The following is a 16952-nucleotide window of genomic DNA, read 5'->3' as shown; positions in this document are numbered from 1 at the left end:
TATTTATTGAGCGCTTACTATGTGCAGAGCACTGTACTAAGCGCTTGGAATGTACAAATCGGTAACAGATAGAGACAGTCCCTGCCCTTTGATGGGCTTACAGTCTAATGGGGGGAGACGGACAGACAAGAACAATGGTAATAGAATCAAGGGGAAGAACATCTCATTAAAACAATAGCAAATAAATAGAATCAGGGTAATGTACATCTCATTAACAAAATAAATAGGGTAATGAAAATATATACAGTTGAGTGGACGAGTACGGTGCAGAGGGGATGGGACGGGAGGGGGGAGGAGCAGAGGGAAAGGGGTGAGAAGAGGGTTTAGCTGCGGAGAGGTGAAGGGGGGGTAGAGGGAGCAGAGGGAAAAAAGGGGGGAACTCAGTCTGGGAAAGCCTCTTGGAGGAGGTGAGCTTTAAGTAGAGTTTCATGCCAAAAATGCAAAGATAAACCTCGCCATTTTGGGGCTTCAAATTTATGGTATTTTTTATTCTAAAAAATTCAATACATCTACATTCAATGAAATTGGTGTTGTAAGAATTTATATGTCCATGACTTATATGTTAGTGACTTTAGGATTAATTTTCATTTTAAACTATTTTATTGTGCTGTTTATAGCTAGGTTTTACATTTATTTCATTTTAACTATTTTATTAACTTTTGAAATGCCACTGCGATGGATTGCATCTTTTAGTCGAGTTTGATATTAATTGAATGAGAGAAAAATAACATTCCATTGAAAATTGAGTTGGAGAGTCATGATTTAGAGAAGATCAGGGACATATCTCTGCTGTGCTTTAATCATACAGGTTTAAAATAGTAATCCTGATATAACACTATAGAATTTTGAAGGATAATTCCCTATAAAATTGGACAACTGGTTAACATGGAAAATGGGTCTAAGTGCTCAAATTGGAACTCTTTGTGGGAAGGGAATGTCTCATTTCATTGTTGTATATTATTCACCCAAGCAATTAGTACAGTGTTTGGCACACAGTAAGTGCTCAATAAATACAAATGAATGAATGAATGAACCCACTAAAAACCAGAAGGCTCATAAGGGAACTATCCCAGATTGTCTAATGAGGATAATCTCCTGGTCCAGAAATGCCATCCTAAAGACCTATTGTGAATTTCTTGGACAGCTGGACCAGATTTTTCAAGAGATTCTGCACCTTTGCTTTTGCAGCATTTCTTTGAGGTTTCCCCCCTCCCATCACCCAAAGACCAGGGTAGCAAGGATGGGAGTTGATGTACCAATAGGAGAATTTTGCATCAATTTACTTTCCCCCTGTTAATCCCAGGGCCATGAAGGCCCATGATGGGAGATCTTCTCAGGAGAGGCTGTTGTGCATGAAGCTAGGTTTTTCCAGAATTGGTTATGATGCAAAAGCCCTCCTCTTTCACTTCAAATTTTCTTTTCTTACCCTCCTATATCCTGGACCAGAGGCTCAAGACTGAGACTTGGGTGTAGAACAGTTTCGTCTTAACCAGTAGCTGGATTTTCCCCAAACCTAACAATCATCTGATTTTCCTTCATCCTCCGTTCTTCTGGAATAGAACATTCTATGGCTGAAATAAAGCCTTTCCTGAGTAGTGCTGGCTGGCTCTGCAGGGACAGAGAAAATACAGTTCAGTTCTTGATCGTGCACCTCCACATAGGTCTAGTACTTAGATTCAGCTGTTAAAATCAGATCTTATTTGTATAACTCTTTCTCCTTCATAAAGCTTGGTTAATATTTGGGCAATGAAGAGAGGAGGCAGATTTGTTCTGGACTCAATATTCCACCACACACACCAAACAGGAAAGGGCAAAATCAACCAGCATAAACTCAATCCCAACTGTTGAACCGTAAATTTCTCTCTCTCCTTATGACAAATATCAAAACACACTCTGCAAGGGCTGATTACCTATTGTTGGTTTTTTACCTTCATTTCCACACCAAACAATTTCAGCTCTTAGGATGCAGGATCTAGAGGAGAGGCAGGAGAGTGAGTATCTGAAAATCTGGTCCCGGGGGTGCAGTGGGGGCAGCAAACCAATAAGCTTAATTCAGGGAAGGATGGGGGCCAAGTTGCTGATACTAGAGCCCAAAGTAAATGAATAACTTTATCCCAACTAAAAACCAACTTGTTGGCACTCTAGGGCCAGCTGACAGGGAGATTTGCTAGTTGAATCAGAAGTGAGATGTGGGCAACCACCAACTGGAATCCAACTGCAGAGCTGATTGGGTAAACCAACATTTTGGCATAGGCCTGAATGCTATTTCTACCATAGCAAAACCTTGAAACAAATGTTTTGTGATTTTTAAAAATTCCAGTGCACATCTTAATATACATATTTTTAAGTACCATGAAGCACACCTGGAGTGATTGGGCTTCAAAAGTGTCCTTAATTAGCATTCTAAAGAACTGAAAACCAAGCCCTCTCCTCTTGGCAGTCCAACTTCCTATCTGGTTAGATGGCAGAGAGTGGTTTGGTGCTTTTGTCCAAGTTGGAGAGGGCAGAGCAAGCAGAGTGGGGAGGATAAAAGTGAAAACTCTTTCAGGAATTATTAAGGGGAATTAACTTAAAGCTCTTCACCCTATTCCTACCTCTTTGCTCTCTCCAACAGCCCAAGCCATGAAGACAGGCATGGAGCCTGAAGAGAGCTCTGGAGGATGCACAGCTTTTTAGGATAGGGGATACATAAGTATGCTTGAAAGCTGTGGGGAAGAAATCATTGGAGAGTGAACAGTTGAAGATGGCAGTCAAGGAAGGAAGAAGCTAGGGGATGAGTGTTTTAAAAAGGTATGAAGCTACTTATAGCTCTCTGTGCTTCGGCAGAAATAGGACTGACAGGGAAGAAAGAGACTGCTAGTGGCACTGTGAAACCATTAGCTTTAGAATCAATTTCTTCTCTCAGGTTCTCCTCCTTGCAGTCTTCATTACTGGGCCAAGGCTCAGTTTCCGTTTACGATGTGGGACACCATCATTAATAGCTGGTCTTCACATAGAGCCTTGGTGAAACTTGCTAGATCTTGCTATTAGTCTTCATTTACATCCCTTTTCCAATTAATTCTTTCTTTTACTGCAGCTTTAATTTTTCAAGGTACCCACTCTCAATTCCAGGCTCTTATATTAAACTCTTGAAGTGGTTTTCTTCATCGATTCTTTTGTCTATGCAGATTTGATTTCATTTTTGTCTTAATTGTTTTTTAGACTCTCTTGGCAAAGACTAAGATTTGGCAGGGGAAATTTGTTTGGGATATTCTAGGTGATAGCAGGAATGTTTACCCTAATTCACTTAAATCCACGCATTCACTTAAAATTGAATTTGCCATCCTGTAGCATCTAAATATGCCCTGAAAATATAATGCCAACTCTGCTTCTTCTCCCCTCCCCATTCCCTGGCCAGGAGAAACCTGCACTTACTCTCTCTCTGCATCCTCTCACCAGAGCCCACAAGGAGGGCACTTGCCCTCAGGTTTCCATCAATCTAGAATGGAAAGCCTTTGTCTTCCCTAGACAAGGTGATGACATCTGTCTCATTTCTAGGATCCAGATCCCCCATGGTCCACAGTTAGCTAAAAGGCCCTAGAAAGCATTTGTTATATTGTTGTATTGCTACATATTATATATATATATATATGTATATATATATATATAATCTATATTGTTATTCTGTTGTCTCCCAAGCACTCAGTACAGTGCTCTGCACACAGTAAGCGCTCAATAAATACAATTTACTGACTGACTGAAAGGCTGGAACTCTTTCTCTGACTAATGTCTCATCTCCCCACCTTATTTCATCCCATCCTACATCACCCATGCACTTTGAGTCCCTACCCCGTAAGCACTTAGGTTCTCCCCTCCCCTCTCCCACAGCACTTGTGTAAATATCCTTATACTCTTTTGCTTCCCCTATATGTAAATATTTTTACATATAGATTGTAAGCACCTTGAGGGCAGGGATCTGGTCTATCAACTTAAGAGGCCTTCCTGATCCCATCCTCATTTCCCCTTCTCCCATTCCCTTCTGTGCCACCTTGGGTCTTGGATTTGCACCCTTTATTCATCCCTCCCTCAGTCCTATAGCCCTTATACACATATCCAAAATTTATTTATATTAATGTCTGTCTCCACCGCTAGACCCTAAACTCACTGTGGGCAAGGAATATTTCTATCAACTCTTGTTGTATTGTACTCTCCTAAGTGCTTAATACAGTGCTCTGCACATGATAAGCATTCAATGAATAGATTGATTGTACTCTTCCAAATGCTTAGTACAGTGCTCTGCATAAAGTAAGTGCTTAAATACTATTGCTGCATTGAAGGCAGAGGGGTTTTTTTAATGGTACTTGTTAAGCACTTACTATGTGTGAGGCACTGTTCTAAACACTGGGGTAGAAACAAGAAAATCAATTTGGACACAGTCCATGTCCTACGTGGGACTCATAGTCTTCATCCCCATTTACAGATGAGCGAACTGAGGCACAGGGAAGTGATGTGACTTGCCCAAGGTCACACCAGCAGAGCCAAGATTCGAACCCAGGTCCTTCTGACTCCAAGGCCCATGCTCTATCCACTAGGCCTCGCTGCTCACTGTTTATTATACAGCTTTTGCTGAGGCTAAAAATAAATACGATTGATTGATTGCTTGAGGCTGCAATCATTGATGCTGTTGTAGAGGTGGAGAGGGAGAAGAGGCCTAAATTCCATAGCTGACTGGAAAACGTCAATAAAGCCCCAAGCCCCTTTCTGGTGATCCCAACCATGCCCTATTCCATGAGCCACCCAGTCTTCCTGCTGTTTACTGTGGAAAGACAATGAGTGGCCACAGGAGAGTGGAGCCAGGCTCCTTGAATGCTAAAACACGGTCATCAGTTTCCTTTGTGGGTGTCAATCCTTTTATTTCATTTCAGCCCACAGAAAGATGAGGTCTGGGTTAAACTCGGGAGGCTTCCCCCACGGCCGGCGTTTTGCAGGCCAAGACACACACGTGACTGCATGTGATCTCTAGCGGGGTTTCCAGAGACGACACCCCCATGGTCTGTAAGAACCTGTGGAGGAAAAGGAAGACAACATGGAAGTGTGGTAGGCAGATCCTCCACGGGAGGGCAGGCTCCTCAAGCACAGTCAGGGGGACAAAATCTAGGGATGGGAGTCAGAAGATGCAGATTTCTTTCCATGCTCAGCTCTGGGTCACTCTAGGGCCCCTCAGACATCTTTTTTTTAAAAAAATGGTATTTGTTAAGTGCTTACTATGTGGAAGGCACTGTACTAAGCACTAGGGTATATTCATGCTAATCAGGTTGGACACAGTCCAGGTCCGATGCGCGACTCACAATCTTAATCCCCACTTTACAGATGAGGTAACCGAGGCACAGAGAAGTTAAAGTAGCTTGTCCACAGTCACATAGCAAACAAGGTGTGGAGGATTCAGGATTAGAACCCCAGGTCCTCTAACTCCCAGGCCTGTGCTCTATCCACTAGACCACACTGCTTCTCATAAGAGGTGAGGAAAGAATTCACACGTGGTGGGTAGAGCGGGACCAGGTTTGGTGGGTGCCTCCATCACCATCTTGCTGAATGAATAGAGCTGCCTCTGCCCCTGCCATTCATGAGCCATCATGCCCTTGTCTTTGTAGACAGATTTCTCCAATCCTACAAGCTCACCACAGGAGCATTTCCATTTCAGCCACATGTCTGCTGTGTGACCTTAAGCAAGTCACTTCCTTTCTCTGTGCTTCAGTGATCTCATCTGCAAAATGGGGATTAAGATTGTGGGTCCCATGTGGGAAAGGGACTGTGACCAATCTGATTACCTTGTATCTATCTCAGTGCTTAGCACAGTGCCTGGCACATAGTAAGCACTTAACAAATACTGCAATTATTATTATTTCCACCTCCAACTAGAATGGGAGCTACTAAAGGGCAGGCTTGTCCTTCATAGCTCCCCATTGCGCTAACCTAATGCTTGATCAACTAACATTAGCAAACATCACCATTTCCCTCCATTTCATAACCTCACGCAGGTTTTCAGGAGGAAAACCATTACAGTGTTGGAGCTTTTTGAAGGATCGGTCAGAGTCCAGCAGGCTTGGGACAATTTCTCCAGCCAACTCAATTCTTTCTTTTTTCTTACTGTCAAATGGTCATATTTATTGAGTGCTTACTGTGTTCACAGCACTATTAAGCTCTTGGAAGAGTACAATATAACATTAAACAATATAAATAAACCAGACTTATTACCTGCCCACAAAGAGCTTACAGTCTAGAAAATGGTATTTGTTGATATTTAATGTTATTTGTTAAGCACTTACTATGTGCCAGGCACTATACTTAAACACTGGGGCATATACAAGTTTATCAGGTTGGACACAAGTCCATGTCCCATGTGGGGCTCACAGTTTTCATCCCCATTTTACAGATAAGGCACATAGAAATGAAGTGACTTGCCCAAGGTCACACAACAGACATGTGGTGGAGCCGGGATTAGAACCCAGGTCCTTCTGACTCCTGGGCCATGCTGCTTCTCTATTCTGTTCCCTCAGCCCACAGAGCCTGACCGATGCACAGCAACGGCACCCAGGGCTCTTTCACTTGACTATATGTTCACTTGACTTTACCTCTCTTGAGTCGCCTTCAGGAACTCTTCTGCTGCCTCTGAATTCACCTCTAGGAAGGTCTGGAACATGGAAAAGGACTGGATAAACCCCATCAGGTGAGCCACCGAAAAGGAAACTCGACTGGATATTGTGGGAATCCTGTAAAGCAGGAAGAGATGAGGTAAAGTGCAAGTATAGCATATTTCTTCTAAACCTTATCGCAGTACTTCCCAGGCATGATCAAGTTGGGAAAAAAATGCATTCCCTTTTCTTCTCAGCTAGGGAGATGGTCTGGGAAAAACCTCAGAAAAAAATAATCTTATTTTAGTAATACTGATAATAATGATAGCGGCATTTATTAAGTGCTTACTATGAGTGGCAGTCACTGTACTAAGCACTGAGGTAAAAACACAATAATCAGGTTGGGCACGGTCCCTGTCCCACATGGGGATCACCGTTTAGGATGGAGGGAGAATGTGTATTTAATCCCCATTAGGCAGATGAGGTCCAAAGAAGTGAAATGACTTGTCCAAGGTCACCTGACAGGCAAGTGGTGGAACCAGAATTAGAACCCAGGTCTTCCAACTCCCAGGCCTGGGCTCCTTCTACTAGGCAGCACTGCTTCTCAACCCTCTCCTCCAGACCCAGAGGAGTACCCAGCAATGGGGACCACTGAGAGAGACTACCTCAACCCCTGTTTCCCATGTGAGTTGGCCAGGAAAACTGCCCCGAGAAGATTAGGACATCGGAAAGGCTGTGGAAGTGTGACCCCAGGTTTGCCTAGCCTGGCCGTGAGAAGCAGGACAACTCAGATTGAGAGACTCTCAAGGGACAGGACCTGTGTCTAATTCCCACCTGTATACTCTTTCCCAGCACTTAGTACAAGAGAACAAGCCTGGAGTACAGACTTAATCAAGTTAGGTCAGACGATGAAGTGGAAGAGTATCAAGATGAAATGGGCTGCTTGGGTTCACTGCCTTAGAAACTGTGACTTTCTCAAAGGCATCCAGCAGAGCCTAGTGGAGAGACCACGGGCCTGGGAGTCAGAGGAGCTGGGTTCTAATCCCAGCCCTCACATATGCCTGCTGTGGGACATGGGGCAAGTCACTTAACGTCTCTGGGTTACCTCACTGTAAAATGGGGACTAAGAGTGTGAGGTCCCATGTGGGATAGGGACTTTATCCATCCAATCTCGTATCTTAGAACTTAGAACAGTGCTTGGCACATAGTAAGAACTTAAATACCACAGTTGTTATTATTATTAAGTGTTTACTGTGTGCAGAGCACTGTACCAAGTGTTTGGGACAGTATAATACAACAGAGGTGGTAGACATGCTCCCTGACCACAACCAGCAGGGAGGGTCTCAGTTAGATCTGGACACCAAGTCACCCTCAACCCCAGAGCTCCTTGACTCCTTACTTACATTGTGAAGAACTAATTGAAAGTGATTATTCTCTTTGTATGAAAACAACATCCTTAAAGTCAACCAGAGGTATTTATTGAGTATTTACGGTATGTGGAGAGCTCTGTATTAAGCACTTGGGAGACTACAATATAAGAGAGTTGGTAGACATGACCCCTGCCATCACGGAGCTTACAGACTAGCAGGGGAGGCAGACATTAATTTAAGATATAGGTAGGAGTGGCACCTTACCATAAGGGTATGAACAGAAGCATGGTATGGGTGTAGGCAGGGACGTTTTTAAGTGCTTACTTGGGTGGTAAAGACTCAAAACCATAGGTGATGCAGAAAAGTGGGGGAAAAAGGGAAAATAAGAGGTTAGTCGCGGAAAGCTTCCTGGAGGAGCACGGCTCAGTGGATAGACCATGGACCTGGGAGCCAGAAAGACCAGGTTCTAATCCCGGCATCACCACTCGTCTGCTGTGTGACCTTGGACGAGTATCTTCACTTCTCTGGGCCTCAGTTCCCTCATCTGTAAAATGGGGATTAAGAGCGTGAGCCCCATGTGGGACAGGGACTGTGTCTAACCTGATCAACTTGTATCTACCCCAGTGCTTAGAATAGTGGTTGGCACATTATAAGTGCTTAACAAGTACCATTATTATTATTGTTATTATATGATTTTTTAGGAAGACTTTATAAATGGTGAGAGTGTTGATCTGTCAGATGTGGAAGTGGGAGGAGTTCCAGGCAGGAGGAAGGGCATGAGCAAGGGGATGATGTCAAGAGAAGAGAGTGAGGCACAGTGAGGAGGTTAAAGCTTTTACCCTAAATTAAGTCCAGAGGTTTTCTGAATGACTCTGTGTGAGGCCCCTACCCTCAAGACCTGCTGTCACCCAGGAAAGCCAGGGACTCTGCCTGAAAAGTTTCTCCCACCCCTGGCGGGGCTGTGTCGCCTCTTACCTCTTCTTGTCTGGAAAAGGCACCGAGTCAAATATCTCTTGGTACTCAGAGTGGACGAGATTTACTTTTTCACTGGCGTACTTGGAGAGAAAATCCTGCACCTGCAAAGAGAAAGCAGACGGGATGGTTTGGGAATGGTCCATCCCCACACTGGGTCAGGGGGCTCAGAAGGCAGGACCCTGGATTCATGTTCTGGCAGTGGCCCCAGCTTAGGGTGATCTTCCACCACTGATCGAGTGAGGGGCTGGCGGGGCGGAGGGAGGATCTCAGAATTCCTCTGCCTGATGCTACCTATCCCGACATGTCGGGTTGACACGGTGATCAGGACTGAAGAATGTGGCATAGATAGGACTGCAAAGCAGTGTGACCTAATGGATAGAGCACAGGCCTGTGTTCTAATATGCTTTGATGCCTGTCTACTTGTTTTGTTTTGGTGTCTGTCTCCCCCCTTCTAGATTGTGAGCCCATTGTTGGGTAGGGATTGTCTCTGTCTGTTGCTGAATTGTACTTTCCAAGTGCTTAGTACAGTGCTCTGCACACAGTAAGTGCTCAATAAATACGAATGAATGAATGAATGAATTCTAATACTGACTCTGCCTCTCGTCTGCTGTGTGACTTCAGACAAGTCACTTCCCCTCTCTGCGCCTCAGTTACCTCATGTGTAAAATGGGGATTAAGACTGTGAGTCCCATCGAGACAGGGACTGTGTACAACCTGACAACTAGCCCCAGGGCTTAGTATAGTGCCTGGCACAAAGTAAGCGCTTAACAAATGCCATTTTCTTTTTAAAAAAAGGCTTAGCACTCATTGCGGTGGCCTGACTTCCAGGTAGTGTTGATGATGATGATGATGATGGTATTTGTTAAGTGCTTACTATGTGCCAAGCAGTGTTCTAAGCGGTGGGGTAGATACAAGGCAATCAGGTTGTCCCTCGTGGGGCTCACAGTTTTCATCCCCATTTTACAGATGAGGTAACTGAGGCACAGAGAAGTTAAGTGACTTGCCCAAAGTCACACAGCTGATAAGTGGCAGACTTGGGATTAGAACTCACGAACTCTGATTCCCAAGCCCGGGCTCTTGCCAATAAGCCACGCCGCTTCCCCAGGTTGTCAGTCTGTTTTCTGGAAATTAGCAAGTTTCCATGCTCTGAGAGTGCAGGAACTAAGATATCCATCCATGCCACAGGCTTCTCATTCATTGGTCTGCTGCTTAACAGCACCCTGATCAGAAAATACTATCCTTCACCCAGGCTGCATCTACCTCCCCCAAGATTCTCTGGCCATCACTCCCCTCCCCTGCCCTGGACTGCTGCGAAATTATCTCTCGGTCTTGTGCTGGGGATGTGTCTGCTAATTCTATTGTATTCTCGCAAGCTCTTAGGACAGTGTTCTGCATATAGTAAGCGCTCAATAAATATGATTGATTGATTGTGCTCGTTCCCGGGTTCCTTCATGGGACCCAACCTGCAGTCTCTGTTGTTCTGTTGTTCTGTCTGTCCATGCATTTGTGTTTGCATGAAACTGTGTATATGTGAGCCTTGTGCACTGAATAATAATTGTGGTATTTGTTAATCATTTATCTAATTGAATTCATAAATATACTATAGGAATTTTAGAAATTTTGACATAAAAATGGAATAAAGAGGCACTCAAGGCAGGTAGAGTTTAAAAGGGAATTGTAAATGGAACATGCTGCAATGGGTAAATTCCAAATCAGTAGCTTTATGAACGACCAGCCAGGTACACATTATGGATAGCTCGGGCTACATGTGAATAAGCATGGGGTTTTTTTTGTGTTTTAGTGTATGTATTTGTGTTCCAGTCTGTGGTCTCTGGACATCTATGCCTAAGCGTGTTTCAGCTTGCATTTAAGCACTGCGGATAATGTGGGGTCAGGGGTGGGCTGCTGTTGGAAGGAGAGGTGGGCCACACTGGAGTCCTTCCAAACAGCTTCGGACCCTCCCTACCACCCCACTCCACTCCCATGCCTGGAGAGCGCGGGGGTTAAAGCCAGATAGACCTCCTCAACACAAGGGACAGGAGTCCGTGGGCTTTAGCAGGGTGGAGCTACCAGATCCAGCAGGATCCTCAGTCTCAGTCCTGGTGTCAGAGGGCAGGTCTAAACTGGCAGCTTGATCGCCCAACTCTCTCCCCCGCAGTGGGGGCAAGAGCATGGCGTAGTGGATAGAGCATGAGGCTGGGAATCAGAAGGATGTGGGCTCTAATTTCAGCTCCGCCACTTGTCTGCTATGTGGCCTTGGGCAAGTCACTTCACTGGGCTTCAGTTACCTCATCAGTAAAATGGGGATTGAGACCCTGAGCCCCACGTGGGACAGAGACTGTGTCCAACCCAATTTGCTTGTATTCACCTCAGCTCTTAGTATAGTGTCTGACACATAGTAAGCATTTAACAAACACCACAATTATAAGAGCCCAAAGCCTACCCCAAGAAAATCTGATCTGTTTCCCCACAGAGACCTCTGTTATTTTGACCTACTCCAATATTCTACAGCTATCCTACCCCATTCTTTTTTACGGTATTTGTTAAGTGCTTACTATGTGTCAGGTCCTGTTCTAAGCATTGGGGTAATCAAGTTAATCAGGTCAGACATAGCCCATGTCCCACATGGGGTTCACAGTCTAAGGGCGCCATACTAAGCTCTTAGGAAAGTACAATACAATAGAGTTGGTAGAAACGTTCCCTGCCCACAAAGAGCTCACGGCCTAGAGGGGATAAAAGGGATGAAGGTGGGAGAGGGGACTGGTGATAAACACGTAAGGAAAGATGTAAAATTATAAACAGTAAATCAATATAAAAGGAAAGTGAAAATACACAAAATGAAAACAGAAAGCAGTCCCGCACTGTGGCTGGGGCGCAGATTTTTGGGTTCCTTATGGTTCAGAGATCAGAGTCACATCCGAGGCTACAGCCTTCCCAACATTCTACATTTTGTGGAAGCCACATGCTGCCACTGCCTCTGTCCTTCCTCCTGCATCGGTATTGACACAAAGCAGATTACCAGGTGCTCAACAAATACTATCAGCAATTTATTCCCCCTATTAGATTGTCCAGGGTGGGCACCAGGTCTTATATTCTATGGTAATAATAATAATAATGTTGGTATTTGTTAAGTGCTTACTATGTGCACAGCACTGTTCTAAGCACTGCGGTAGACACAGGGAATCAGGTTGTCCCACGTGGGGCTCACAGTCTTTATCTCCATTTTCCAGATGAGGGAACTGAGGCACAGAGAAGTTAAGTGACTTGCCACAGTCACACAGATGACAAGTGGCAGAGCTGGGATTCGAACTCATGACCTCTGACTTCAAAGCCCGTGCTCTTTCCACTGAGCCACACTGCTTCAGGGGTATGGTTCTAACCCCCAGGATCTCAATCAGGGTTGCTAATGGTGGGTACGAATCTGAGGACACTGTCTAGAAGCAAATACAGCAAGGTCAGATTTCTGACCGATGGCAGAGGTGAGGAAGGTTTATGGAGGAATTCAAGTCCTTTCCCCACGCTTCCGCACTGCTGTTAAAAAGTTAGGATTTATAGCTGTATGACGTGCTTCAGAGAATCCGGTCGGCCTACTTACCTCCCTGAAGATTTGGGTGAGCTGCTCTGAGCGGTCCCCGAAGTGCAGGCTCATCCCCGGGAGGTAGGTGCTCAGGGCCAAGCAGCCCTGAGGCTTCAGGACGCGCGTCACCTCCTGCAGGAAGCGCTCCGTGTCAAACCAGTGAGCGGCTGTGAATGCGGTAACCAGGTCCACTGATGTATCCTCCAGGGGGAGGTCTTCGGCAGGGCAGACCCTACAAAAAACAGCCAATCAGTGGCACTTATTGAGCACGTAAGTGTATGCAGAGCACTGTACTAAGCGTTTGGGAGAGTACACTGCAACAGAGTTGGTAGATACATTCTCTGCCCACAGCGAGCTAATAGTCTGGAGGTGGAGACAGACATTAATATGGAGAAATTGCTTACGGATACGTACACAGTGTTTTAGAGGCTGAGGGTGGGGTGAATATCCAGTGCTTAATGAATACAGATCTAAGTGATAGGCAACACAGAAGCGAGAGAGAGTAGGGGAAAAGAGAGAATAGGGGAGTCTTAACTGGGGAAGAGCTCTTGGACAAGTGATTTTAATAAGGCTTTGAAGGTGGGGGGAATGGTGGTCTGGAGGGGAAGGGAGTTTCAGGCCAGAGGGAGGATATGGGAAAGGGGTCAGTGGTGAGACGGATGAGACAGAAGCACAGCGAGCAAGCTGATGATAGAGGAGGCAAAGTAGGAGTGCTGAGCTGTAGTAGGAAATCAGCAATGTGAGTTAGGAGGGGGCGAGATGATTGAGTGTTTTAAAGCCGACACAACCATTGAGTTACTGGAAGAGCTATGAATTTAATTCAAGTACAATGACAACAGTAACTCTCATGATGGCATTTAATAATCACTTATTATGTACCAAGCACTGAGGTAAGTGCTAGAGTAGACACCAGGAAATCAGAGAGGAAAGACCCCTGTCCTAAATAAGGCTCACAATCTAAAAGGCAGGAAAGGACAGGTATCTTATCCACATTGTACAGCTAACGAAACTAATGTACACAGAGTTTAAGTGACTTGCCCAAGGTCACCCAACAGATAGAACTGGGACTGGAAACAGCTCTCTTGACTTCCAGTGCCCTGCTCTTTCCACTAGGCCAAGCTGCCCCACTAACTCTCTTCCTTCTCTGCTCAAAGCCAGAGTCTGCTCCAATCAATCAATTGCATTTATTGAGTGCTTACTATATGCAGAACACTGTACTAAGTGCTTGGAAGAGTACAATACAACAGAGTTAGCCATCTGTCTGAATTTCTCTTCCCAGCCCATGAAAGTCTTGGAGACATCTGTGAGATGGGAATTATTTCACCCGCTAGTCCAAAAGAAAAAGCCACCGGCCAGCTTGGGATTCCAGCCAGCTTGGCTTGTGGCCTAGTGGATACAGCCTGAGCCTGGGAGTCAGAAGAACCTGGGTTTGCCACTTGTCTGTCTGACCTTGGGCAAATCACTTACTTCACTTCTCTGTGCCTCAGTTCCCTCATCTGTAAAATGGGGATTAAGATTGTGAACCCCATGTGGGACAGGGACTGGGTCCAACTCAACTTGCTTGTATCCACTCCAGCCTTTAGTACAACGCCTGGCACATGGAAAGTGCTTAATAATTAAGTAGGTATCTGTAATTTTATTTATTTGTATGAATGTCTGTCTCCCCACCTAGACTGTGAGCTCATTGTGGGCAGGGAATGTCACTGTTTATTGTTGTATTGTACTTTTCCAAGCATTTACTACAGTTCTCTGCACACAGTAAGCGCTCAATAAATACGATTGAGTGAAATACCATTATTTACTATTATTATTCTTCTCAGTTCGGGGCTCTAGCCAGTCCTGGTATTTCAACCAGCTCTAGGTGCCATGCAGGCCCAGCAGCTCCCTCTGGATTATGGGTTGGCATTATGGCTCAGACATGCCCTCTCTCAGGGCGAGGGGCAGACAAGCTTCTCCATCATCCACACCAATTCCAGAAAGCCCAAGGGATCAAGGATCCCAGGAAGAAAGCAGACTCTAGGAACCCCTGGGCCCCCCGGCCGTACTAGTCAGGAGGCCCACAGTCAGTCGGTCAGTCAGCCAATCGTATTTATTGAGTGCTTACTGTGTCTAGAGCACTGTTAGGAGTGTACAGTATAACAATATAACAGACACATTCCCTGTCCACAATGAGCTTATGGTCTAGAATCCAAATCATCCCACTGAGAGGGCAAGAGGCCACTGGCCCAGACCCCTTCAAATGGGAGTGGGGTGTGTGTGTGTGTGTGTGTGTGTGTTTGTGTGTGTGTGTGTGTCCAGCCCCTGTCCCTCTCTTTTTCCCCTCTGCTCTCCACAAAAACCACTGCCACAGCAATCAGAAAGAGTGTGGGAGTTGGGGGAAAGACCCAGGGCCAAGACCCAGATAGCTGGGTCCAATCAGTGGCACTGACTGAGCACTTACTGTGTGCAGAGCACTGTATTAAGCACTTGGGAGAGTACAGTACAATAGAGTTAGTAGACACAATCTCTGCTGACATGGAGTTCACGGTCTGGAGGAGGCTATCGGGCCTGAACCCGGAAGGTTGGAGAAACACTTTCTCTTGCCCGGCCACGGTCTGCCAGGGGCAGGACTCTTCTGAGGGGGAGAGGGAACTTGGATCCAACCAACCTGTAGGAGACGTTGTTGGGGTTGGGGGCTTTTCCAGCCTGTTGGATCTGGGCCTCGCTGATGTCCGTCCCCAGGACCCGCTCAAAATGAGGTGCCAGGACCCGCGTGCTCTGGCCCGATCCACAGCCCACATCCACAGCCAGCTCGTATGGTTTCTGCTTCTGATACAAAAACAAAAAGGGCCAGAAATGCCACTTGCCTAGTGCAGCTTAGGTTCCAACCTAGGTCTCTTCCATCCTGGCAAACCTGAGTTCCTTGAGGGCAGTGACCAAGGAAAAGAATAATCATGCTGGTGTTTATTAAATGCTGAGCACCTTACTAAATGCTGGGGTAGACACAAGATAGTAATAATAACTGTGGCATTTGTTAAGTATTTACTCTGTGCCGGGCACTGTACTACACTCTGGGGTTAAGCAAATTGGGTTGGACACAGTCCTTGTCCCACGAGGGGCTCACAATCTCAGTCCCCATTCTACAGATAACTGAAGCCCAGAGAAGTGAAGTGATTTGCCCAAGGTCACACAGTAGACAAGTGGCAGGACCGGGATTAGAACTCAGGACCTTCTGAATCCCAGGCCCATGCTCTATCCACTACTCTATGCTGCTTCCCTAATCAAATCAGGGGAAGTAATAATAATAATAATAATAATAATGTTGGTATTTGTTAAGCGCTTACTATGTGCCGAGCACTGTTCTAAGCGCTGGGGTAGACACAGGGGAATCAGGTTGTCCCACGTGGGGCTCACAGTCTTAATCCCCATTTTACAGATGAGGGAACTGAGGCACCGAGAAGTTAAGTGACTTGCCCAAAGTCACACAGCTGGCAAGTGGCAGAGCCGGGGTTTGAACCCATGACCTCTGACTCCAAAGCCCGTGCTCTTTCCAGTGAGCCACACTGCTTCTCGTAGTGAGTGCTGTAGTCAACTGCCAGAGCAACAGTCTAGTGAGCCCCATGTGGAATAGGGACCATGTCCAACCAGATTTGCTAATATTCATTCATACATTCATTCAATAGTATTTATTGAGCGCTTACTATGTGCAGAGCACTGTACTAAGTGCTTGGAATGTACAATTCGGCAACAGATAGAGACAATCCCTGCCCAGTGACGGGCTCACAGTCTAATCGGGGGAGAAAGACTGACAAAAACAAGACAACATAATCACGATAAATAGAATCAAGGGGGTGTACACCTCATTAACAAAATAAATAGAGTAATAAAAATATACACAAATGAGCACAGTGCTGAGGGGAGGGGAAGTGAGAGGGGGAGGAGCAGAGGGAAAGGGGGCTTAGCTGAGGGGAGGTGACGGGGGAAGGGGAGGGAGAAGAGGGTGGAGGGGGAGCAGAGAGGGAGCAGAGGGAGCAGAGGGAAAAGGGGAAGCTCAGTGTGGGAAGGCCTCTTGGAGGAGGTGAGCTCTCAGTAGGGCTTTGAAGAGGGGAAGAGAGTTAGTTTGGCAGAGGTGAGGAGGGAGGGCATTTCAGGACAGCGGTAGGACGTGGGCCAGGGGTCGACGGCGGGATAGGCGTGAACGATGGACGGTGAGGAGGTGAGCGGCAGAAGAACGGAGCGTGCGGGGTGGGCAGTAGGAAGAGAGAAGGGAGGAGAAGTAGGAGGGGGCAAGGTGATGGACAGCCCTGAAGCCCAGATTGAGAAGTTTTTGTTTCGTGCGGAGGTTGATAGGCAACCACTGGAGGCTTTTAAGGAGGGAGTGACACGCCTAGAGCGTTTCTGCAGGAAGATGATCCGGGCAGCGGAATGAAGAATAGACTG

General features: G+C 46.0%; 1 protein-coding gene across 5 annotated transcripts in view; it reads right to left on the bottom strand.

Annotated features, from left to right (window-relative positions):
- Positions 1 to 366: 366 nt before the first annotated feature.
- Positions 367 to 16952, bottom strand: part of LOC100076547 (putative methyltransferase DDB_G0268948) — a 30428-nt gene continuing 13842 nt past the window's right edge. For 4 of the 5 annotated variants that reach the window (XM_029069857.2, XM_007668473.3, XM_007668481.4 and 1 more), the window contains exons 4-9: positions 15181 to 15341; positions 12552 to 12765; positions 8957 to 9057; positions 6612 to 6749; positions 1929 to 1972; positions 367 to 1608 (exon numbers count right to left, since the gene is read on the bottom strand). In XM_029069857.2, coding sequence (XP_028925690.1) covers positions 1514 to 1608; positions 1929 to 1972; positions 6612 to 6749; positions 8957 to 9057; positions 12552 to 12765; positions 15181 to 15341 — 753 coding nt within the window. In that variant the 3' untranslated portion in view covers positions 367 to 1513. Of the gene's footprint in view, positions 1609 to 1928; positions 1973 to 4866; positions 5043 to 6611; positions 6750 to 8956; positions 9058 to 12551; positions 12766 to 15180; positions 15342 to 16952 lie in introns of those variants that run through there. The other variant, XM_007668487.2, reaches the window with a different exon arrangement.

Source organism: Ornithorhynchus anatinus, chromosome 7, assembly GCF_004115215.2.
Source record: "Ornithorhynchus anatinus isolate Pmale09 chromosome 7, mOrnAna1.pri.v4, whole genome shotgun sequence".
In the NCBI taxonomy this organism is placed as follows: Eukaryota; Metazoa; Chordata; class Mammalia; order Monotremata; family Ornithorhynchidae; genus Ornithorhynchus; species Ornithorhynchus anatinus.
This window is presented reverse-complemented; position numbering and strand designations above follow the sequence as displayed.